We start from the raw sequence: 24,641 nt of genomic DNA on the forward strand, positions 1-24,641 counted from the left end.
AAGCTGGAATTGGAAGAAACTTTTGTACACCCAGCATTACTGGCAGCCGAAAGGTAGAAGCAACCCAGGTATCCATTGTTGGATGGATGGATAAAAAAAATGTGCTACATACTATGGAATATTATTCAGCCATATAAGGGAAGGAAATTCTGCCACATGCTACAACATGCACAAATCTTAAGGATATTATGCTAAGTGGAATAAGCCAGACGCCAAGGACAAATACTGTGATTCCACATATATGTGGTCCCTAGGGTGGACAAATTCATAGAGACAGAAAGAAAGGTGGTGGAAGCGGGCGGTAAGGGGTGAAGAGTTAATGTTTAATGGGGACAGAGTTTCATTTTGGGAAGGAGTCCTGGAGCTGGGTGGTAGGACGGATGCACGACAGTGTGAATGTACTTAATGTCACCGAACTGGACACTTACAAATGGTTTAGATGGCAAATAGTATGTTATGTATCTTTTACCACAATTAAAAATACATGTATAAAAAAATCAAAGCAAGAAACCAGGTACTGGTAGGGAACAGGTTCATAAACCATAGCTAAATGAGATTAACCAAGATGACAGAATGGCCCTGGGCAATTACGTCTAAGAAACGATTTTTTAAAAATATTTTCCAAAGGCCCCTTCTTATCTCTCAAACCCTTCTGAAAAACTGACAAGTGCAGCAAACTTCTGCTCAGAAATACACAACTTTGTGTGAAATTCCTGGGATTTCCTAAAACTTCTGAAAGCCACCCGTTATCTCCTGGTTGAACCATCCAGAGGTAAAACAGAGGAAGTGAGAAGTCAGGAGAGCAATCGAGAATCATCAGTTACCTTTGGGGGGAGAGGAAGGGGCTGGGGACGGGGCCGGGGCGGCGGGGGGGGCTTTGGGGGGGCGCCCAGCCCTGGACGCTCCACTTCCTGTCCTGGTGCCAGCGACCCAAGGAAGTGGCCTGTGAAAGGCTATGGAGCTGTACCCTTTTGTACGTGATTTGTGGACACAATGTATGTATATGCCGCCTTGAAAAATAGCAGAGCATTTTAAGACCCAACCTATTAGAAAAGGGTTTGGCAGGAGATACTTCCAAGTGTTGACAATGCAGTTTAGACTAAGTGGGACCGTCGCACCCTTCGCTATGCCAAACATTTCTGTATTGTTTGCATTTTGCCTTTTACAATTGCTACGAATTATTCCATCATCAGGGGGAAAAAAACAATCCTTAAAGATTTTGTTTGAGGTCTTCACTGTGGGTGTTTGTTAGAACTTTCTGCCACAATGACAATGTTTTCTATCTCTGGAGCCCATCACTACAGCCACCAGCCCCAAGTTAATTAACATCAGGCACAAGTTAATTAATTTACATTTCAATGGAAATAGCCACACGCGTCTAGTGGCCACAGGATGGGACAGTGCTGGTCTAGGACAGAGCATAAGGGAGTTTATTTTATAGTCTTGTCCCTTTTCTGTAGCTTTGAAATTCAGGATCAGTAAATTCTAAAAAGGGTTAGCTATTTTAAAGCTTAAAGAATACACGGAGACAATGATCAGACACAGATGTCGGCATTATCATAAGGTAGCTTTATTAAAGTCCTTTACCTTCTAAAAAATGATTACAAAAAGGAATACTTCACTTAAGTGTAATACTGTCTGCATGGACGTACCGTGGCTTGAGAGTAAAGGTCAGGAGTACACGTGAGAAGACAATGAGGGCGAAGGCAGGGTGCCCCGTAGCCTACCATGCCGAGCCCAGTGGGTACCAGGGGAGGGGGGCCCACGGGGACAAATATGGGTTTATCAGGGGCAGGGGGTGGTGTCAATGAGCCGTTTCTAGAAGCTTAAAATAAACACACCCCTGGGCTCCAGGCCAGGACACACAGGCACACAACTCCAGCCGCTTCTCGAAGCTGCCCCAGCGGCAGCCTTCCATCAGATACCAGCGGTCATCCTCACGCAGCTTTGGTTTTGCTTTTTCTCCAACTTACGCACAAGCGCACACACACTCTGGGGTGCCTCCCTCCTTCGACCATCCAAACTCTTTTGTCTTAGGTACAAAGTCAAAAAGATTTGGATCCCTTCAATCAAAATCAAAGCAAGCCAGACTCCATTCGTCCAAAACCACTTCTGTAGGAGAGAAGCCAGCGTGAGCGCTCAGGGCCTGATCTGTCCTCCTGTGGTCTGGCGTCCGCCTGGAGGCCGAGCCGAGAACTGGGCGGAAGAGGGCAGGGCACCTATTAACTAGGAGGCTCACTCCTCTGCACAAAGGCACTTTTTGAGGCTCAGAACCGATGCCTTTTCTTTTTTTGGTTCACAAAAGGAAGGAACAGGAAAGAAAACTATGTTGAGATTCTGGGGACAAAACAGGCCATTAAGGAAACTGTGAGTGTCTGGCGAGCCCCATTTCCAGCAGGCTCTGTTCCAGGCAGCTCCGGAAAGCCTGTAGGTTAAAAAAAAACCCAGCTGGCCCTTGTTTGGTTTTCGGCAAAGCCCTGCCTCTTTAAGTTTGCGCTGGGAGCCCTCCGGGGGCAGCCAACTTTTAATCGTGTGCACATGGGGTTTCTGGAGCTGGCCCCGCACTCTGCCAGCAAGCACATGGCCTGTTTTCTTTCCTTTGAAGAAAGAAATTCTGGAGCCTGGGAAGGATGAGGACGGCCCACAGCCCGGGTTCTAAGCCCAGGGACTCAGCAGCCACTCTGGAAACAAGATTTATTTCCTGTGTCTCCAGGTCTGAGGGGTTTTCTAGGAAAATTAATATTTGCTGGGGCTTCTGTGCAGGGAAGGTCAGATTCGCAGGTCATTTCGTGATGTGAACTGCTCACTCAGCTCAGTTCACACATCTCTGCTGCTGGGTCCTGAGGCCCTGTCCGCCACGCTCCCGAACAGGGGCAACCTGGGCAGTGGCCACGAGGAAGCAGAAAAGACTAATCTCCTACTCCAAGTGACAAGGACAGAATCTGTTTTGTGAAGAGAGCAAAATCCCCCCAAGAAAGCCATTGGGGGGAGTGGACAAAAAGCTATTGAATACCAGACAATTAAATGTTGGGGGCAAGGGGGCATTAAGCTACCCCAGATGCTACCCACGCGTAACATTCAGGATTAAAATGAAAATATGCAATTCCAGTGACTTTCAAATTTGGCAACGAGTAATATGATTTCCCTCCTCCCCTGATGATGATTCAAAAACATTTTCCTCTCTCACCCTCCTCCATCCATCACTGCCAGTTGATTGTTCAAAGTGCTTTCCATAAAGCCATGCCCCGGCATCAGCCGCCGGCGCCAATTTCTATGAGAATGTAGCTTTGGTCTGCACTGTGGCTGCTTTGAACAGGGGTACTGGGAAAAACCCACTTTAAGCTGGAGTCTTGTCACTGTTGGGGGCTCCCTCTGGGAAGCAGAAGAAAAACCCTCTTGCCTTTGAGACTGAGGCCTTGGTGGGTATGAGGGGGGCTGGCCAGGGAGGAGACCAGGGACAAGGAACAAGGGAGGAGGAACAGTTTGCTCGGGGGCTGACCGGCCCTTGAGGGCAGGCGCCTCTGGTCCCCCTCTGGTTCCTCTTGGCTATTCTTCCGCGGAGGACGATGCGGGGCTTTCGTCATCTGACATCGGGGCAAACTGAAACGAGAAGCATAATTCCTTGTTTGGCACCCTTGCCCCCGCTGGCTAGCCCCTGTGTCTGTGGGGAGTGAAGCAGAGGCCGGGGCCCCTTGGCCTCAAGGAGGTGATGTTGTGGGCAAGGTGCTCAAAGAAGCAAATAAATAAATGCAGCAGGGGATTTTCATCAGGGATAAGGGATGGAAGTGACTGAAAGTGGACAGCGGGTGGCCAGGGAGTGGGGTGTCTGAGCCTGAATGATGCTGAGGGAACTTCAGGCAGAGGCAAGAGCCAGTGCCAATTCCTTGAAGCAGGAGCAGCGAGTGGCTGGCGGGCGTGGCTGGGGCTCAGCGAGTGAGGCGGGGAGGAGGGACAGTGGGGTGGGGGTGAGGGCGGCCGTGCGGGCCTGGTGGGGGCCACCCACAGCGGGCTGTGAGGAGGGGAGGGATGTGCTCCAACTCAGGGGTCCACAGTGACCTCTGGCTGCTGCGGGGACAGCCAGCTGGAGGGGGCAGTGAGGGTGGGAGCCGGGGGCTGGGGGGCCAGGGCAGAGGCAGCAGTCGCGGTCCAGGCAGACACGGCTGGGAGACTGGAGTCCCTGGGGGCAGGAGCACAGATCAGATGGCGAGGCGTCACCAGCACCATCTCTCCCATCTTCCAGCCGAGGAAACCGAGGTCCAAAGCTGCCCGCCAGGCGATCCTGAGCGTCGTCACTGAGGCACAGATACCCTGAAGGCAGACCTACTCGGCGCCTCAGAAGAACCCGGGAGGCAGGCGGAGAAGGACGGCGTATGACTCCGCCACCCTCCCTCTTTTGGACCGTTTGGGGAATCGCTGTGGTCGACGCCCACCCTGCTCCCCTTGAACCGGGTCCCAGATCGCCTCGGGGAAGCCAGGGCAAGTGTAAGGTCGGGGTGAGCAGGAGAGGGAAGCGAGGCTCCCCAACAAGGTCTGGGGACAGATGGACCCCAGGGCCTCTGCCCCTTCCTGGAGGTGAGACCTTGAACCACGGATGTAACCATTCTAAGTCTTAGCTTCCCCACCTGAAAAACGCAAATAATAATAGTACTTAACGTGGAAGGTTCAAGAAATCACGCCTAGTAGGCACTTAGTATATTGTCTCCTCTAGCACACAAGAGGACCACTTTGAGGGCCTATGGGGAGTGCGCCTGTCTTGCCCGTCAGGGACCGTCTCCTCCACCACACGAGAAGGGTTTTTTCCTCCATCAGACACTTAGGACACATCTAGTATCAATATTATCCTCCTATTAGGCTTCCAGAAAAGCATCTTGCTAAGGAGTAAAAGTTTTTGAAAACCCAGAATTCTGCAGTCAAATAGGAGAAGTGTTGGGTTGAACACAGTTAGATTAGGTTTGGTTACAGTGTGACTTCTCAAGACCTTTAATACACTGGCAGGCTTTAAGTAAACGCCAAAGTCCTTACTGTGGCCCAGAAGGCCCTGCATGATCTGTGGCGTCACCTCCCTGCCCTCATGTCCTCGCTCAGATGTACCAGGAATGCTCCTGCCTCAGGGCCTTTGCACTCTTTGTTCCTGCTGCCTGCAGAGCCACATAACTTGTTCTCTCACTTCCTCAAGTGTTGGATCAAATGTCACTGCCTCATCTGTCACTCACTGTCCCTCATATCCTATTTTATATTTCTTCCCAGCACTTACCATCCCCTGGCTATGATACAATAATTTGCTCATTTTTTCTTCTATTAGAATGTCCGCTCTACAGGGGCAGATGCTTTTTTCTCTTTTGTTCAGTGCTGTGACGGCCAGTGCCAAGAATAGGGCCAGAGACAGTCGGTGCTCTGTAAATATTTCTCGAATGAGTGAATGGTGACTAAGAGTATGCATTTGGAACCAGAAAGATCCGGGTTCAAATACTGTTATGCCGACCGTGACCATGTAGTCTCAGCTCTCTGTGACTCATTTCCTCACAGGGCACCATGAAGGTTCAACAGGCAGATGACTATTAAGTCCCTCGCTCAGGACCCATACACCATCAGCTCTCCATAGACAACTGTCCCCTCCCAGAGCCCCCCAGCCCCGGCCCAGCCAGGGTGGAGACTCACCGAGCACTTGATGTTCATGCGCGAGTACAGCATGGACGCAATTTCACTCTGCCCCGCGTCCAAAGCCACCGTCAAAGCTGTGCTCCCATCCTGTAAAAGCATCGTGGCTACAGTGACACCCAGCACTGAGTTCTCACCCTCCCCGAGGGGCACCCGAGCATTGACTCACGCGGTCGGTGAGTGAGATGTCACAGCTGGGCACCGCCAGCAGCAGTCCTGTGATCTCCTTGTGGCCGTGCTCACAGGCGCACATGAGGGCTGTGGAGCCGTCATCATCTTGCACATTGACGTCTGCTTCGCAGGCCAGCAGAGCTTTGACCACGTCCACCCGGCCATGGCTGACCGCCAGCATCAGGGCTGTCTGCCCTGCCTGGGCAGGGCGAGGAACAGGGTTATGAACTATGCAGGCCCAAGGTATGCCAGCCCTGCTCTGGAACCTTTTGCGGTTCCTGAGTGATCTGATGCTCACAGCACCCCCCTCGCTGGCCTACTTCTGTGTCTCGAACAGTCCGTCCCCGAATTGGGCCCCTGTGCCGCTGGCCCCTCCTCCTCCTGATGCCTCATTCTCACCCCTCAGGTCTCAGCTGAAACCCCGTCTCCTTAGAGAGAAGTCTCCCCATCCCCACGCTCACCTAAAGAAAGGGCCTAACTCACAGATGTAAACATACGTAAATGTTCACTGAGCTAAGGTTGGTGTACTTTTCTGTATGTCAGCTGAACCTCAATAAAAATTAAATCAGGGTAAAAATTAAACCAGTAGATGAACAGATAAACAAATTGTGGTAAGTCCATACTACAGAGTATTACTCAGCCTTAAAAGCAAAGGAAATACTAATGCATACCACCCCATGGATGACCCTTGAAAACATTATGCTCAGGGAAAGCGGACAGACACTAATGGACACACACTACTTGACTCCATTCGTATGACATGCCCACAGTGGGTGAACCCACAGAGGCAGGAAGCAGACTGGTGGCTGCCAGGGGCTGTGGGAGGGAGAGTGGGGAGTGACTGCTAATGGGTGCAGGGTTTCCTTTAGGAGTGATGAGAATGTTCTGGAAGTAGAGGTGATGGGGGTATGACACTGTAAATGTGCTAAAAGGCACTGAATTGTACACTTTAAAAGGGGTCATGTTATATGAACTTCACCTCAGTTAAAAAAAGTAAACTGCCAAGAAATTACTTTTAATTAAAAAAAATGAAATCAGTAAGAAAGCAAGCAGGGTCTGCGGCCCTTCGCGCCACTGCAGCACCCTGCTCCCTTCCCTCGGCGTGTTCGAGCCGTTGCAATCCCCTCCCCTCCCCATCCCCAGGGCGTGCTGGCTGCCCTGCACTCTGTCCCGTCACCCGTCCACGTCCCTGTTCCTTTCAGAGTCTCCGGGCATCTGCTTCCCAACACAGCTGACAGGAGATTTCAAATTAGAAAGTGGGCTACGCCCCCGTCCTCGTGACACGCCTCTAGTGGCTTCCTGCAGCCCCTGAGTCCAGCTGCACCCCGAGTCTCCGCGTTGCCTGAAATGTTAGTGGCTCCTGGAGCCCCAGGTTGGCCTGTGAGCTCCAGGAGGATGGGGACTATGCCTGCTTGTCCACCATTTGAACCCCTGGCATCCACTTGCTACCTAATGAATTACTGAGCAGCACGTGGGACAGTATCAGGGTAACAAAGGACCCCCGTGTCCTCTCCCAGCCCTGACCTGTTTCCACCAGAAGGTCCTGCATCAGAGGCAGCCTGGAGGGCAGGCCATGAGAACGGGGCTCTGGAGCTAGAACCCCTCGGTTCGAATCCCGCCTGCTCTAACATGACCTTGAGGAAATGACTCTGCTCCTGTGAGCCTCCGTGCCTTTGTCTGTGGAGTGGGGACTGTCCCCTGAGCATCGAACGAGATCACGTTTGGGCTTGGCACACAGCCAGGACTTAGGAAACAAACGGGAAGGGCTGCCCATGTTGGTGGCTCCCAGGGCCCATACCTGGCTGGCTTTGGCGTTGACGTTGCCAAGCCGTAAGAGCTGCAGGAGAGTCTCCATGTCATCCTGGGTCTTCAGGGTGGCCAGGGCTGTGAGCATGATGGGGCTGTAGCCAGCACGGTTCTGCTTGTCCACCTGGCAGACACCTACGGGGAGGAGGCAGGGAGGGGAACGTGAGCCCTCAGACCGCGCTGGCACCGGCCCGGACAGCCTCGAGGCTGGGGGAGGGTCCCCAAGGACCAGGCCGCATCTCTGCTATCAGGCTGAGAGCTTTGTTTCACTCTGCCATAACGAGCACTGGGCATCACACCTCCTCCATCGGTCTAGGTAAGGCCTAATTCCCCCTACTCTCGGACTGAGGACCTCCCTCTGCCCCAGCGTGTCCCCACTCTGACGTCCCCACTCTGACACCCTGCGAGGTGCATGGCTCCTCTGAATGGGCCCATTCCACTCCTCCATCAGCATGGGGCCCCCTGACACTGGCGCCCACATTTAGGGCTGAGAGTAGAAGCTGTGTCTGCCTCATTGGTCTGAACAGCCAGTCTCCTTCAGAATAGCCCGTCTCCTCCATCAGACTGTGGGCCCCACCTCCTTCATCAGACTAGGAGCCTGTGTCTTCCCAGGAAGACCAGGGAAAGGAAAATATTTTCCTGTTGAAATGAGAACCACATCTCCTCTCCAAGCCCCAGGCTGGAGGCCATGTCTACCCCGCAGCCTAGGGTCCCACAGGCATGACCTCCATTATCTAGGGGCCCGTGTGGATGGTGGAAAGGCTGCATGTTTTCCTTAAGACCATGGCTGCCCTTTCCAGAATTCTGGGGCTGTAGGGAGGGTGGCATCTCCTCCACGACACTGGGAAGGCCATGTCTCCCCCATCACACTGCCAAACTGGGGTGGCAGCTGGCCCACACCCCCAGGCCCCCTTATCCTGCCTGGCCGGGCCTACCACTGTCCAGCAGCTGCCGCACCACCGGGAAGTTGGCGTGGGACACGGAGTAGTGCAGCGCGGTGTTGCCGTTGCTGTCGGCAATGTTGACCACATAGTCCAGCAGCCGCGACGACATGGCCCGGAACGTGACCAGGTGGCGCCGCACAAGCTCAGGGTGGGCATCGCTGCGGCAGGCCAGACGCAGCCACTCCTGAAGCACCGTGGTGTAGGCCACTTTCTGGATGCAGGTCGGAGAAGAGAGGGGTATGAGGGTGGGTGGTAGCCCACCCTCACCAGGGCTAAGCTGCGGGAGGGGAGTGTGGATACCCCTTCTTGAACCAGAGCCTTGAGGGGGGAGTGTGGGCACCCCACCCAGACAGGCCCCTGGAGTAAAGTGTATCCCCATCCCCAACAAGGACCCTAGAGGGAAGTGTAGACACTGTAATCCAAGATCTGCCAGATGCTGTGAGGTCTCTATCTTGGATATGACCTTCAAAGGCAAGTGCGGATACTGGGAGAGGGAACTAGGACAGCCCCTTCCCGCAAGCCCCCGAAGGACCAGGAACCTAGGCCAGGTTTGCCGGTGGGTAGGTAGTCTCACCCCCAGGCCCCTCCCCACATCCCTGGCGCCTCTCTAAGGCCCACGGCTCAAGCACACTCCCCCAAGCTCCTGGGGCCCCCCCAGGCTGGCACAGGGAGGCACTGCAGATGACAAGAAGCCTGGGTGCAGGGGAAGAAGGACCCTCCCAGTCCCAAGGCCCCACCATACCAGCTCCCGCTCGGTGAGGGCGTTGGGGTTGTCCAGGTACTTTTCCAGAGCCAGGCAGGCTGAGATGAGGTCGGGGCTCAGCTCCATCCTGCTGGGGAGAGGGGTTATCTTGGCCTCCTGGTTTCCCTTACTCCCCACACCCGGCTGGAGTGCTCCACGAGGGCCTCAGCGGGCTCCACCGTGGCACTCACCCGGCCCTGCCGCGGCTCACCTGAGGGGGAGGGCCTCAGAGGCCCCCTTCCCCAGGAACAAATTTTTATAATAATATGTACCCCATGGGGTAGACACAGAGAACAAATACACTACAAGAGAAAGTGGACACACAGGCTACAGTTTACTTCAAGTGGCTAGTAGCAGATGGAAAATCTTTTCCCAATGTCAGATGAACAGCTGGGGCAAAAATGTCCCAAAAAGTTGTGCAGTTTAAGGACTTTACCTGGCCCCTAAATCTTAACCCAATAGCCCAAATTGCCCCTGTCAGGTCCTTCATAAAAGCCTCTAGATCTTCAAGATACCTAGAAGGAGAAAGGCCTTCTCTGCTAATTTAGACTAGGGTGTGCATGACTGATGGGATGTTCATGCAAAAGACCTGGATGATGGGATCTGAGGTTATCCCATACACAACCCTGGCCCTGCCTCCCGCCGAGACAACTGACCGGATCTCCTTCTCCACATTTGATCCTGATGCTCCCGCAGCTGTGGGCACATGCTGAGACTCCCGAGACAGTTGGCACTCCTCCCGGCTGTTCTTGGTCACTGCTGTCCCCGTGGGCCTGAGCTGGGGGGCTTCGGCCACACTCGGCACCCTGGCCTTGGGCTCTGGGGCCTCGTTCTCTGTGCTCTCATTGTCCGAGAAGTTCTCTGCTGTGCTTGAGTCCTCCGAGGAGGACTCACACCTGGGGAAGGGGGACGGGCGGGGCGGGAGAGGTGTTGCAGATGGGGCAGGGGGTGGTAGGGAAGGGGCCTGGGGCTGACTACTGGACCTCGGTTTCCCCATCTGCTAAATGGGGATGATGTCAGCATGGACCTCACAGGTCTGCAGGAATGCGGCTTACAGCACCTGGCCCAGAGTAAGTGCTCAGTAAACACTGGCCGTGCCTGGGGTCACCCTGTGGGGGGGAGGCGGGAGAGGCCCTGTTTTCCCTTCTCCCCTTCGGTTCCTCTCCAACGCCTGGCCCCTTACACAGGTGTTACTGATTCAGACTCTCACCCCCCCTCAGATGGGACCCTCATGCTTTCTGCTTCCTCTGGACGAAGTCTAAGCTACCTGGCATTCGAGGTCCCGTGCCGGTCTGCTTCCGTTCACCTCCGAGCCTTTATCCAGGCTGTGCCCTCCCCCCGGCTCACCCCCGCTCACCCCCTGTCTTCACTTTGCCAGCTCCTGCTGTCCTGCAGCACACGAGCCCCTCCTTTAGGGACTTCCTGGCAGGCATCCCTACCTCCCCAAGATCCCACACGGCCTGAGCGTGCCCATCAATCATTGCTCCGACCACACTGCTGAAACCGCCCTCCAGGGCCCGAGGCCTGGCCAGCCCGGGAGCTGCATCAGGGCAGGAGCTGAGTCTGGCACCTCCCAAGGGGTGATGCAGAACAGTGGTTACTGCACCGGCTCTGGAGCCAGAACACCAAGGTTGACTGCTGATCACCAGCTGAGCTCCAGCCTCATTGTGCCTCAGTTTCTTCATCTGCCTACCGTGCTTTAGTGAAATGAATGCATCAAAGTGAGGGGCTTAGACTGGGTCCTGGGTACATTCTTGGAACAAACAGGGGAGTGGCAGTTGGCGAGTGGGGTCGGGGCTCCTCTCACCCTCCATTGACTCCCACGCACTGGAGGCCCCGCTGGTGGGCCTCGGGGTCTGCGGGCTCCTCCTTCCGCTTCATAATGGACCGCACGCCCTCCTGGAGCCCACCTAGGGGGAGAGGTGGTGTCACAAGGCTATCCCAAAGCCAGACCCCATGCCTGGGCCTCCAGTGCTCTGTTCCTCTTGGCGGCCACCCCTGTTTACCTCCACTTCCAGGCTCCTCCGATTCACGTGAGGCTGCTTGCCTGGTGGGCTCCCTGTTGGCAGTGTCGCAAGTGGGCACCCAGCCTGCATTCTTCGTGGGCTGCGCCTGGGAGGCTGCCGCAGACCCGGGGGGTGATGAGGATGACTCCGCAGGAGCCTGTGGGAGACCTGGAGGGGCAGGAAAGAGGTACTCACGGTAGGTAACAACAGCAAAGCAGTAACAATTATAATAACTGTCTCCTGGAGTCAGGGGCTCTGAGGGCTAATTCTGACATGACTTTGTCAAATCTTTCCAGCCCATGAGGAGAACTTGGATTATTACAGATGAGCAAACTGAGGCACCAGAGGGTTGCCCAGCGATTGAGCAGCAGAGTCTGATTCCAATCCTGGTTTGTTGCCGGCCCCATGCTGGTCAGGGACAGGAAGACCCTGCGACCCCATGAGGCTGGCTCATGCCCTTCTGGCGACATACTAAGTGTTGTCTGGAAACCAGGTTTGATCACAGCTGAGTCCGGTGGCCATTGCAGGGAATCATGTCTTCTAGGAGGGAGCTATAGGACGACCTCAGCTAATTCACTTAACCTCTCAGTGTCTCAGGAACATGACATTCCCACTTCCTGGCATCCCATGCAGGCTAAAGACAGTAAGGTGGCATGAAGAGCTTAGAACGATGCCTGCACTTCAAGAGTGCACATGAAGCATCTGTTAAACCCTGGCTTGGTAGGTCAGCTGGTTAAAGCATTATCTCAGATATGCCAAGGTTGTGGATATGGCAAGGTAGTGGTTCGATCCCTGACCGCGCATATAAGAATCAACAAATGATTGCATAAGTGGAACACATTGATGTCTCTTTCCCATTCTCTCTCATTTCTTCTTTTTCTCTTTAAAATCAATCAATAAATTTTTTTTAAAAAAAGAAGTATCTGTTAATTCAAGAGAATTGTAAACTATATTTTGATGAGACCTAATATTATGATTTTTCTTTTTTTTTAACAAAAGCAGGATTGTGCTGTAGATAGCATTTTGTATCTGGCTTCCTTTTTTCCTCCTTTACTTAATTTTAAACAGGTGTTACTTTAATAAAAAGGAAAAAGAAACAATAGAGCTATTGGAAAATGACAATTAAAATGCCAGCAGGCAGCCCTGGCTGGTGTGGCTCAGTGGATTGAGTACTGGCCTGAGAACAAAAGGGTCGCTGGTTCGATTCCCAGTCAGGGCACATACCTATGGGTTGCAGGCCAGGCCCCCAGTAGGGGGCGCAGGAGGGGCAACCATATATTGATATTTCTCTCTCTCATCCTTCCCTTCCTCTCTCTAAAAATAAATAAATAAATTCTTAAAAAAACTAAACAAAACAAATAAACACCCCACCAGGCAGTTTCAGTTTGGGACGATGAAGAAGTTTTGGAGGAGGGTGGTGGTTGTGGCTCCACAACAGCATGAATGTGCTTGATGCCGCTGAACTGGGCATTTAAAAATGATTAAAATGGGAAGTTTTATGTTATGTGTTATCACAACTTTTTTTAGAAAACTCACCGAGCTAGGTCTAAGGAGAAAGGTGACTTTGTGGGCACCAGGCCCTGAGGGCACCCACTGTCCATCTGGGAATGCGGCTGGCAGGGAGCCCCAGCCCCAGGTCACCAGCCTGGAACGAGGAACAAAAGCCCCCTCGCCACTGTGAGTGGCTATCCAAGTCTTGGAACAGTTCTGGTCCCCCCAGGCCACTGCTGTGGCTTCCGAGTCACTGCTTCCCCAGGAAGTCCCCTTCCTGCCACTGGCCATGGACTCCGCAGACCAATTCATCTTAATTCTTTTTAACAGTGAAAACTTCTCTTGACATACAGAGTAACTACTTCCTTCAGTCCCTGGGCAACACTCAACTTAAGAACAGGGAGTAAATACTTGGGACAAGCACAGAGAAAACATGAGACACTTGGCCACAAACGCTCGGACAGCACTCCAGCCCAGGGCGTGGCTTGGACTGGGCCAATTCCAGAGCTGGTTTTTACGTGAACCTCTGATTTTTATTTATTTTTTAAACCTTGTCAAAAAATTCACATCCAACGAGCAAAAACAGTATGTAGCCAAGTGAAATGTGTCAGGAGGCAGATGGCCAGTTCACAATCTCTGTGTGTGCCCCAACCTCATAACACCTTGGGAGGGTCCAAAAATCAGGTAAGGCACTATTTTGCTGAGTGAAAGAAAGAAGGCACAGTAGGATAAATACTGCATGATTCCACTCACAGGAAGTCCCTAGAGAAGTCAAACCCACAAGAGCCAGAAAGCAGAACGGTGGGTGCCAGGGGCGGGGCGGGGGGGGGGCGCGGGGCGTTGGCGCCTCACAGGGTCAGTTCCAGGCTGGAAGATGGACGAGCTCTGCGGAGGGCTGGCGGGGACAGCTGCACACAAAGTGTGGCTGCCGAATGCCACCAATTGGGACACTTAAAAAGGGCTGTGATGGTCAATTTTATGTTATATGTACTTCACCACAATTTTTTTAAAAAATGAAAAATATAAAGTGGAGTAGCACCATGGCCCATCCGGCCCCAGGGAAAAGCAGACCCTGCCTCCAAAAGCCTGGGTGGCTCCTTCCAGCGTGAGGTCAAGGTCAGACACTACAATCCTAAAATAACAACAATAAAAATGATGGTATTTATTGCTGTTATTTCACTGGGGGATGGGGCAAACTGATACCAAAGTTTATGTGGAAAAACTAAAGTCCGTGACTAGCTAAGATAATTTTACGGCAATGGGCAGAGATGGGGAACCCAGCCTGGGAGAGAGTGAAACATATTCCAAAGCTAGAGCAGTCCAAACAGTGGGGTATTGTTACAACAGGACAGGGGCCAAAGGAACAGAGGAGAGCGAGCCTCTCAGGGAACTGGAGGTAAGACAGTGGTTTCCGCACACTGGTGGTTAAGGGTGGGCTCTGCGGTGTGGTGTTGGGGAAAGCAGGTTAGTCTAGCCAAGGAAAAAAAAATCAATTGGAGCCCTACCTTAGGACTTACACAGAAAATAAACTCTGAAGGAATAATATGAGGGTACAACTACAAAGCCACAGGAAGAAAATGTAGAGTATTGGGGGCCTTAGGAAGGGGAAAGATTCCTCTAAAAATTCCTCAATGTCTAACCACTATGCGGTACACCTGAAACTAATATAAGATTAAATGACAATGGTAATGAGGGGGGGGGAAAAAACCAACTCAACAAATAAAACTTCAAATACAAAAAAAAAAACAACAAAAAACAACCCCACCTCAAAACACAAACCATATATGAAAAATACAAGGTGATCTCAGTTATAGGTGGAATCTAATAAAACTGAACTCATAGATAAAGAGAGCAGATTAGTATATGCCAGGGGTTGGGTGGGGAATGGGTGAAGGGGGTAAAAGGTACGAACTTCCAGTTATAAGAGAAATAAATCCTGGGATGTAATGTCCAGTGTGGTGACTCTAGTTCATAAAACTGTGTTGTATATTTGAAAGCTGCTAAGAAAGTAGATCTTAAACATCTTTATCACAAGAGAACACACAACTGTAACTCTGTAAGGTGATAGATGTTAACGAAACTTATTGTGGTGAGCACTTTGTAATAGATACATATTACCAGGCTGGTGTGGCTCAGTGGGTTGCGCACTGGCCTGCAAAACAAGGGATCTCCGGTTTGATTCCCAGTATAGGGCCACATGCCTGAGTTGCAGGCCAGGTCCCCAGTTGTGGGCCTGCGAGAGACAACCAATCAATGTATTCATGTTTCTCTCCCTCTCTTTTTCCCTCCCTTCCTCTCTCTAAAAATAAATAAATAAATCTTTAAAAAAATACATAATCAAATCATTAATTTGTACATCTGAAACTAATACAAAGTTATATGTCAATTACATCAATAAAAATGGGAAGAAATTTAAAAATATGATGGGTTTAACTGACATAAATATTTCTAATTGATAAAAACAAACCAAAAAAATCCAGACTCATAGACAAAGTTAATTGATAGAAGAATATAGACTGAACAAGTGATAATCTTCTAGAACAAGAGTCAACAAACTTTCTCTGTAAAGGGCCAGACAGTAAATATTTTTGCCATGTGGGCCTTAAGGTCTCAGTTGAAAATAGTGCAAAAGCAGCTCTAGACGGTACGCAAATAAACAGGCATGGCTGTGTTCTCATAAGTTTGAATTTCATATAATTTTGCTCATGTCACAAAATGCTACTCTTCATATTGTTCAACCATTTAAAAAACATAAAATCATTCTTAGCTTGTGAGCCATATAAAACAGGTAGCGGGCTGGATTTGGCCCACAGGCCCAAGTTCACCAACCTCTGTTTGGGGACGTGCCAGGAACTTCTCAAAATTGATCAAAGAAGAACGCACAAAGGCTACAAATAAGCAAGCCACAGAGGCATCTTATTAAACATATATGGTGATGTCCAACCGCATCCGAAATCAGAAAAATGCCAATTAAACCCAGGGGATACCACTTTGTACTAGCAAAGATGGGCAAGACATTAGAAACATGTAACAAATTGTATGTTGGTGGGGATGTGGGGAAATGGACGTCTCAGTCCAAGCGTGGCTGGTGCGAGTGTGAACTGGGCAGCTTTTCCAGAGAGGATCAGACAGAATGGCTGACACTGCCGTTCCCTGTGGCCCAGGGAACCTGTGGAGGGAACAGGTGAGGACGGTCCCAGAGCGTTCCTAGTGGTCAGGAGTGGGAAGTAGCCTGGGTGCCCACCAAGCTGGAGAGCAGAGAGGACAAGTGTGGCACTTCTAGAGCATTAGAGGTGACAAACCAGAATTATAAACATCGGGATGGAAAGTTCAAAAATAGTGTGTACAGAGGAAAAAATAAGGGTTTTTTTTTTCTAAAGCACAATACCATTTTAGGAAATTAAACATGCACAGGGCATTTTTTCAAGGACACTCAAATGTCTAAATAAGCTCCTGGAAGGTGGGGCGCCAGGAACGGTATTAGGTGGGGTGGGGGTGGGGACCGATGGCGGCTGTGAGGGAACAACAAGGGGCAGGGATGAGCCGACTCGCGCTCGAGGGCAGTTTTCATGTTTAAAAGAAGGATTCTATTTGGGACACATGGAAATTATATGAAACTGACATTTCAGTGTCGACACATGAAGTTTTCTTGGCACACAGCTATGCTTGTTCATTAATACCTATATTGTTTATGTCTGCTTTCATGCTACAAAGGCAGAATTGAGGCACCAAATTCATCAGAATGTATACATTAAAAAATCTATATATTTTTTGGTATATAATTTAATAAAGTTAGGGGAAAAAAAGAACCGAGTCACTGCAACAGAGACCATACGGCCTGCAAAGCTGAAAATACTGATCCTTATCATTGAGGGTGGAGATGAAGGCGTAAAGTTAAAACAATGGCAGTTTGGTTACCATGGCAGAAGACATTTCATTAATTCAGGTTTGGGCCCTAAGTCCAAAAGAAATTGGTAGCCCTGGCCGGTGTGGCTCAGTGGACTGAGAGCCAGCCTGCGAACCAAAAGTTCGTTGGTTCGATTTCCAGCCAGGACACATGCCTGGGTTGCAGGCAGGGTCCCCAGTTGGGGGCCTGTGAGAGACAACCAATCAATGTATCAATGTTTCTCTCCCTTCTCTTTCTCCCGCCCTTCCCCACTCTCTAAAAATAAATAAATATATAAAATCTTAAAAAAAAAAAAAAAGAAGGAAATTGTTAAAATGTAAATTACTCAGCCACCCAATGCTGGAAGGGAGGTGAACCCAGGGGGGTGTAAAGCAATTTGGTAGCGGACATCAATGCCCTTTCAGAACCTGTGCTGAAGAAACAGATCATTGGATGTGAGGGGTTCCTTTAAGGACGTGTGTGGCTGCCTTGAGTGTAAAGAATGATGTGGCTGTTCAAAAATAAATAGCACATCCCAAGAATTCTTAGTAACATGAGAAAATGTCCCTGGGGTAATGTTAAATCAAAATCAAAGAAAGTATAAATCCTGGCTTTGAGAACTGTGGACAAATCTGTTAACCCGCCTATACTTCAGTTTCCTCATCTATCACATGGGGATTAAAAACACCACCCCACCTCATAGAAGTGCTGGGGATTTAAATGAATTAAAATATGAAAAGGGGGTCAAATAATGCCTTGGTCCATAGCAAGGGCTGCCTAAATCCTTTTAAAATAAAGATAAATGAAAAACCCCATCAGCTGTGTCACCAGACTTAAAAAATACATATTATTTTCTGTGTTAAAAAATTTGGAAGGGAAGCAGCAGAAATGTTGATGGCAGCTGTGTTTTGGCGGTGGGACATTTATGGGGGTTTTACATTGTGTTCTAGATTTTTCTGCATTTCCCAAAGCTTCCACAAAGAATAGGAGTCACTTTCATAGAAATACGTTTTGTGCAAGAGCAGGGGAAATTCCTAAGCCTTGTAGAGACCCCAGGGATGCATGCGCCTCCCTGCTCCTTTCACTGATCTCTTTACAGTGATTTTGCCAGGTTGGGGGACAGGACTTTGGGGTTCTCCAGGCCTCTACTAGCCCTACCTGCCTTTCCCAGGGGAAGACTGCCCCTCACCGTCCCTGCCCTTCAACCACAGTGAGCAAATCCTACATGGCAGGGAGGTTGGGCTCCTCCTTGCCGCCTCCTCCAGGGAGCCCTCTCAGACCTATGCATCTAGCTGATTCACCTAAGCAAATGCATAATCCAAACACTTGTTAGGTCCTCCTGGTATCTCATTTTATTTCCAATATTGCTCCTCCCCAGTCTGCAAACCCTGTGGGACCCGCCCCTGATGCTTTGGCTATCCTGGACCTTGCTTCTCTGGCATCATCCAATTCCAGCTTGTTTAACACCGTGGCTGCACCCACGCCTGTCCTCACTTCAGGACATTGCTGTGCTCCCCTCCCAGAACATTCTTCTCGCCACCTCTTTGCCACCTGGCTGTTCCTTTCCTTTCACATCTTGGTTCAGAGTCAATAGCTAACGCTTGATCACCTTCTACGTGTCTGGTGCCACGCTGAACACTTAATACGAATTGACACATTTAAGCCTCACATCAATCTGGCACATTGGGATACCAGGACCCCCAATTTGCAAATGAGAGATTAAATAAATTCCTCAAGGGCACCGAGTTAGGGAGCAGGGAAATCAAATGTGACCGCCCCCCCCCCATTGAATACGTATCTGCTTCAAACACATATTCTCTGAAATGATGTCTCTTAACCTATTTATTGCAGTCTCTTATTTGTTTATTGCAGGAGCTTTTGTCTGCTTCATGCACTGCTGTGTCCCCAGTGCCTAGAAGAGTTTGGTACATTACAGGCACTCCATAAACATTTGCTGAACGAGCAGACATTGAAATAAATTAGCACACTGGGGCTGGCTGCAGCAAGAGGGAGTTAAGTGAGACACAAGAAGAACTGTTGGGTAGGCAGTTTGCTTAGGGTGAGGACATTGCTATGTCTGTGTGTCCTGAAGGCAAAAGGCCCTGTGGCTGCCCTGGGAGGCACGTCTGGAATGGAGGTTGCCTCTCAGAGATCCCAAGGCTGGGCCAGGCAGGGCCCCTGGCTGGAGGCCAGAGTTGCAGGGCTGGATGTTTGGAATAGATACAGAACAGAGGGGTGGTGCCCAGAGCTGGCCAGGAACAACATGGAAAAGCGAGAAAACACAGCTGGCTCCCCACCCTCCAGCTGTGCCCTCGGGTCCCACCATGAGACTCTGGGCACCTTAGATCGGAGGCTGGGGTGAAGACCTGGGCCCCATCTCTGAGCCCTGCTGCAAGCTCAGGTCGGCTTTGGTTTAGATCCTGGTTCGGCCACTTCCTGGCCGTGAGACGCAGGGTAAGTGTGGCTTCTCTCCGAGCCCCAACCTCCCCAACTATAAACAGACTTGACCTGAAAACCATCAGCAGATGCAGAAACAAGCACAGATTGAGAATTTACTGTGTGCGCTAATTCACGAGTGTCCTACAGGTGGGGACCACTGTCATGCCACTTCACAGATAAGGAAGCTGAGGCCCAGAGAGAAGCTGCTCACTTGGGGACACACGGCGAGACGTGGAATTTCAACCCAGATCGCCTGGCTGCACCGCTCCCTGTCTTTAGCTCCTCTATGGATGAAACACTTAGCAGAGCACCCAGCACCAGGCTGGTGTCCGATAAAGAACAGCTGTCACTATTGTGAATCATCCTGGCAGCTTCTCCAGGGGTCTTGGGGTGGCAGCGGGGGGGGGCAGCTGCCATTCTGCACAACCCACATCCCCTTTCTTGGCGTGAGGAGTCAGCGCTTCTCCAGGGAGCACCCCTCGGGACTTGGCCACAGGATTTGGGTGGGGCTCCTCACCCCTGGGCCTAGGCAGTGAGGAGTGCAATGATGAGATCAGCAGCGGGCATATGACCCACGCCAGCCAGTGAGTGTCACCCCTAAGATTTTTACTGGTGATACTCGGACTGGGGGGCTCCCTTTTCACTGAGCTGCAAGCACAGATCCCCACAGCAGTGGGGCCACCTTTGCCGGGCTGAAAGAGAGGCCTCCAGGGCGCACAGAGGAAGAGAAAGTTAGATTCCAGAGCGCCAGGATCCAGCTATGCCTGAAGCTATCCTTAAGTTAAATGAACACATTTCCTTTTCATTGCTTGAACTGGTCTGGGATTGGTTCCTGCCACTTACTGAATAAACAGGGAGGGTTTTCTGCTCAGCAAACCAACAGCCTTGGGGACCATCTCTCCCAAATACCTTCTGTTTTCTGGACACTGGCGTGTGCTAGACATGAGAACATTCATTTAACGGACACCCAATTTTTCAGCATGATTCCCTACAGCACTGAGTTGGTGGCCCAGTTTCGTCCCCTTTTTGCAGATGAAGAGACAGACACTCCAAGATGGGAAGCGATCTGTCTGGTGGAAAGCCAGGGCTGGGACTGGACCTTGTTGTTCAAAGAAAGGGGGACCCTCCACTGTCCTCCCCTGCCCGGTATGGCTCACCTGCTGCCCCATTGCAGTTTCGCTCCGTGATGCTGATCTTCTTCACCAAGTGGACGTTGCCAGTGCTTGCAGTGGGCGAGGGCAACACTGTCTCCACCACTTCATGGCTTCGGAACACAGCGGGGCTCTCAGTTCCTCCAGATGTCGCCAGGGCCCGCAGCCCTGCCCCGTAGGGCTCCAGACTCTGGGCCCGCTGTGCAGGGGCCCCAGCAGCTGTGCTGGCTGCCACCTCTACCTCCCGAGGCCCCTCCACCACCCGGACGGTGTCCACACGAACTGGGCTGTCTGTCGGTGGCCAGGCCTGGGGTTGGGGATCCGGTTGGGGGCCAGCCTGTCGGGTCTGAGCTGCCTGCAGCTCCTGGAGTGCTTTCTTGAGCTGGGTCTCCAGCACTGCGACCTTGGCAGCAAGGGCCACCTCCCCGTCGGGCACACCCAAGTCCCGCTCACGAACCCAGGTGCCCACACTCCGGGTCTCCAGTGTTACTGGGTCCTCAGGAGCCTCGGGGAGGTCAAGGCAGAGCTCACTGCGGCCCCGGGTCCCTGAAGGATGGCCCAGGAATTTCTGACTCTTGAGCTGCACCGTGAGCTGCCGCTTTTCCTCTTGCAGCACGGACAGCTTCACCTGGAGCACAGGGATCAGCTTCACCTGCTCCTCCAGCTGCCGCAGCTTCCGCAGGGCACCTGCCATCTGCTCCCGAACGTGGGCCAGGTGCCCAGCGCTAGGTGGCACTGGCGTGGACATTCCAGAGCCCCGTGGTGTCGGGGGCGGCAGCCCCACGCCCACCAGCGAGCTGGTGGAACTGGCTGCGCTGGGGGTCAGGGAGCCCAGGCCGGTGGGCGCAGCGGCCTGATCCTCGAGGCGGCGCCTGGCGTCCAGCAGGGTGCGCTCCACCCGAGGATTGAAGCCGCCCCGGGCTTCCAGGGCGCCGTACTGCGGGTAGAAGCCGCGGCCACAGTAGGAGTAAGCGGAGTGGCGGCTGTCCCCGCTGGCATTGGAGCACAGCGACTCGGTCGAGGTCCACCAGGAGCCAGGGCCGCGGGGTAGCGAGCCGAGGCGAGGTCGGCGCTGCACAGCCACGCGCCGCAGCGTGTGGCCCTTCTCAATATCGTCCACATACTTGAGAAAGTCCAGGTCCAGTCGATAGCCATACGGCGTCTCCACAGAGTAGGGAGGGTCGGTCTCCTTGGCTGGGAAGGCGGGCGGGGAGCCTGGGCCGGAGGTCCCTGCGGCAAGGAGAAACGCTAATACCTCTGACCACTGCTGTCTGGGGGTGGAGTGTGGGGTGGGGGAGACTGATGACCCCCGGGGAGAGTCAAAATTTATTTGCCCAAGGCATGGGAGCCCCCTAGGCCCTCAACTGCTCAACCGTGTCTCCAGCCTCCAAGCCCCGCCCCCCACCCCGCGCCCCACAGGACAGGGCCCGGTCTCTCTCCCAGACCCTCCTGGGCAGAGCCAAGTTGTCTCCATTCAGGCCCTAAGGGCAGGGCTGTGTTTCACCCTTAATCCCCAGCCCCCAACCCAGGTAGGGCCCTATCTTTACCCCCACCCCCAGGCCCCTCCCTCAGGCCTCCCAGACTGGCCCAGCTCCCCAGCACTACCCCTCCAACCCCTGGGCAGGGTCCTCTTCCTCCGCAGAAGCCTGACCTGGAAAGGGGGCTGGCACGTGCAGGACTTGGGCCATCCTCCCCTCTGCAGATGCTCCTCAAGAGTCCCTGGGAGGCCCTGAGTCAGACTGCCTCCAGCACTGGCTGAGGCTTACCTGGGGAGAGGGTGCGACAGAGACCGGAGTCAGGAGGGTCTGCCAGGGTGGGAGAGATGAGACCACCAACCTCCACAGCTACCCTCCCCAACACCCCTGATCTTCAAGTAAGGACCCTCTCATAGGCACAAACCTAGCCAAATCGTGGAAGGGAGGGTGGGGGGCCCCCCTGCGGTCTAGAACAAAGAAACCAAACCTCACAGCCTGCCCGCACATCTGTCCAGCCCCTGGACGAGCTCCAGCTGTTCTCATAGCCCTGCCTCTACAAGGATCCCAGGCCAGGGGCCCCAAGCTCTACAGGCCCCATCCTTCCTGCACCCCCTTCCCTCAGCCCAGGCCAGATGCTGGCTATGGGGACAGATGGGGATTGAGGTGGGCAGGGGGCTGGGGTGCTAACAGCGGGTGGCTCCCCAGCAAGGATCTGAGGAGACTCAGAGACAATAAGACAGCTACAGCTTAGGGTAGGGGACCCCAAAGCAAAACTGGGTCAGGGCAGCTGGGGTAGAAGGGATAGGGAAAATTGTGGGGAAGCGGTGAGGAGCAAAGCCTTTCCCCTTTATGGAAACAATTTTCTCTAAAAATAAACAGTTTCACTGCCGGGCTACAAGAGAACTTCCTGCCCCCCCACCCCCCGGACATGTCCAGCTCAGGAGGGGGGTGCCCAGCAGCCAGGCGGGCCCGGGAAGTCATGGGGGTGAGAGGAGGAAGTAAGAGGGGGCGCCTGGAGGATGCAAAAGGAGGGACAATCAGGGCCTCTCACTAACTCAACCACCCAACCCTGGAGTCCAGCCAGGGTCCTTTCATCCCAAACACTCCAAACACTCTGCCTGAGCTTAGCCAGTCCTTCCTGCTGTCTGACTTCCAGCTACCCTGCTGCAGAGACCCAGGCCCATCCCACCACCAGGGAGGACGCTTTCCGGCCTGTGGGTGCCAGAGATGTGGATACCTGGGAGGATGAGCCAGGTAGAGCACCTGCTGGGCATGAAGGCGGGGCTTCCGAGCTGTTCCTTCTCTCAAACCCACGTGTCTCTTGCTTAATGTCTTGCTTTATCTCTCTCCATGTCTCTCTGAGCCTCTTTTTTTTAAACTTCTCTCTCTCTGTCTCTCCACGTCTCTATCCTCACTTCTCTGTCTTGCAATGCCTGGAACACACAGTCCAAAAGTAAGAAATGGTTTTCCATCTGCCTGGAGACTCATCCCCTGCACAACAGGATTAAAAATAATTTCTGGGGACCTGAGACTGGAGGCAGGTAACAGGACTGAAATAACCTGTGGGGGCCCTTGCAGGTGGAAAAGGATGGGGTGAATAATAGTAATAACCACAATGATGATCCGGGTACCAGACAACCCCACCAGATGGGGAATCTTGGGGCACAGAAATGTGCAGTGACTTGCCCAGTGTCACTGGACAGCTGGTCCTAGATTGGAACCTAAGCCTAGCAGATTCCCCCACTCCACCTCCCTCTACCCACTTCTAAGACACAAGCTGAGGTCTGGGAGTCTCCAGCCATCTGACCGTCCTCAGTGAGGTCAGGTGACTCCAGGTGGAGAAAGCAGATTGGACGTGGGGATTTCTGGGGCTGAGGCCCCTCTCCTTCTGTGGAACCCGTGGGGGCCAGGGAGGGGACTCAAGATGGAGACAAAGTTAGGCAGGACACTTAAAGAGGAGGCAAGGTAAGGGGCTCAAGGAAGGAGATCAGGGTCAGGGTGGGACCGAATGTCCGACAGGGACTCCCTACAGCCCCCTTCGCAGACCGACCTGGATGTCTCTGGGGTCTTCCCGCCTCTCTCCCCGCCCCAAAGTTGGGGGTGAGGAGAACCCCACCCGTGCAGGGAGGGGCGGGGCCTGCGGGGTCCCCGGCTAATGGCAAACAGCTGCCGCTCCCCACGCCGGCCCAGCCGCCAGGGCAAGGCCCAGCCCAGCCGGACGCCCGGTCGCCTTCCCGCCGCCCGGGGCCTGGGACCTGGGCCTGGGGCCTGGCTCCGGCCCGGCCACGCAGGGCGAAGGGGGCGAGAGCGAGGGGAGAGTAAAGAGAGGGGTGGAGATGGGGGATAGGGCGGGGGGGGGCAGTGATGGGGCGGAGGAGCAGGGCGAGAGATACAGATGAAGAGGAGGGTGGGCTTGGGGGAGAGAAGCAGGACGGGAGTCAAAGATGAGAACGGGGTAGAGACGCGGGGACCGAGACACTCAAAAGTCCGTAAAGTTTGGGCTGAGATGGTGGAGTTGGAGGCAGCGGCTGGTCGAGACCGCGAGGTCACGCCCCGGAGCTGGGGGTGTCGTGGGGACCACGCTCGAACCCCGATCCAGACTAGAACCCCGACCCGACCCCGGGTCCTACTCGCCTCCCGCGCTCCGGCCGCTGCCGTCCCTGCGTCCCGCCGCCCGTGCGTCCTCCGCGCGCCGCCGCCCGGCCTCGGGGCCCCGAGCTCTAGCCCCGCCCCGCCCAGTCTGTCCCCGCCCCTCAGGGCCGGCCCCGCCCCCAGTCGCCTGCGGGCTGGGTAGCCTTGAGGAGATGCAGTCCTGAGGCCACGATCACACCTGGAAGGCAGGTGTGTGTGCGCGCGTGGGGGTGCCCGGCCT

General features: G+C 53.2%; 1 protein-coding gene across 3 annotated transcripts; it reads right to left on the minus strand.

The window, feature by feature from the left end:
* Positions 1–1,554: 1,554 nt before the first annotated feature.
* Positions 1,555–24,485, minus strand: KANK2 (KN motif and ankyrin repeat domains 2). 3 transcript variants are annotated; one of them, XM_054562243.1, is made up of 12 exons: positions 24,404–24,485; positions 21,946–22,060; positions 20,301–21,524; positions 11,328–11,495; positions 11,129–11,231; positions 9,978–10,217; positions 9,322–9,412; positions 8,571–8,790; positions 7,628–7,770; positions 5,828–6,028; positions 5,659–5,748; positions 1,555–3,600 (listed from the first exon to the last, which is right to left on the minus strand). In XM_054562243.1, exons 2-12 carry the CDS (start codon positions 21,980–21,982, stop codon positions 3,547–3,549), a joined length of 2,571 nt encoding a protein of 856 aa, XP_054418218.1. In that variant the 5' UTR covers positions 21,983–22,060; positions 24,404–24,485; the 3' UTR covers positions 1,555–3,546. The 3 variants fall into 3 exon arrangements, with proteins under 3 accessions (XP_054418218.1, XP_054418219.1, XP_054418217.1); XM_054562244.1 differs by lacking the exon at positions 24,404–24,485 and adding an exon at positions 23,007–23,198 and having other exon boundaries at positions 9,322–9,409; XM_054562242.1 differs by lacking the exon at positions 24,404–24,485 and adding an exon at positions 23,007–23,198.
* Positions 24,486–24,641: the final 156 nt, after the last annotated feature.

The sequence above is a fragment of the Pteronotus mesoamericanus genome, unplaced genomic scaffold (genome assembly GCF_021234165.1).
Source record: "Pteronotus mesoamericanus isolate MK-2021 breed Mesoamerican mustached bat unplaced genomic scaffold, CSHL_Meso_final scaffold_636, whole genome shotgun sequence".
In the NCBI taxonomy this organism is placed as follows: Eukaryota; Metazoa; Chordata; class Mammalia; order Chiroptera; family Mormoopidae; genus Pteronotus; species Pteronotus mesoamericanus.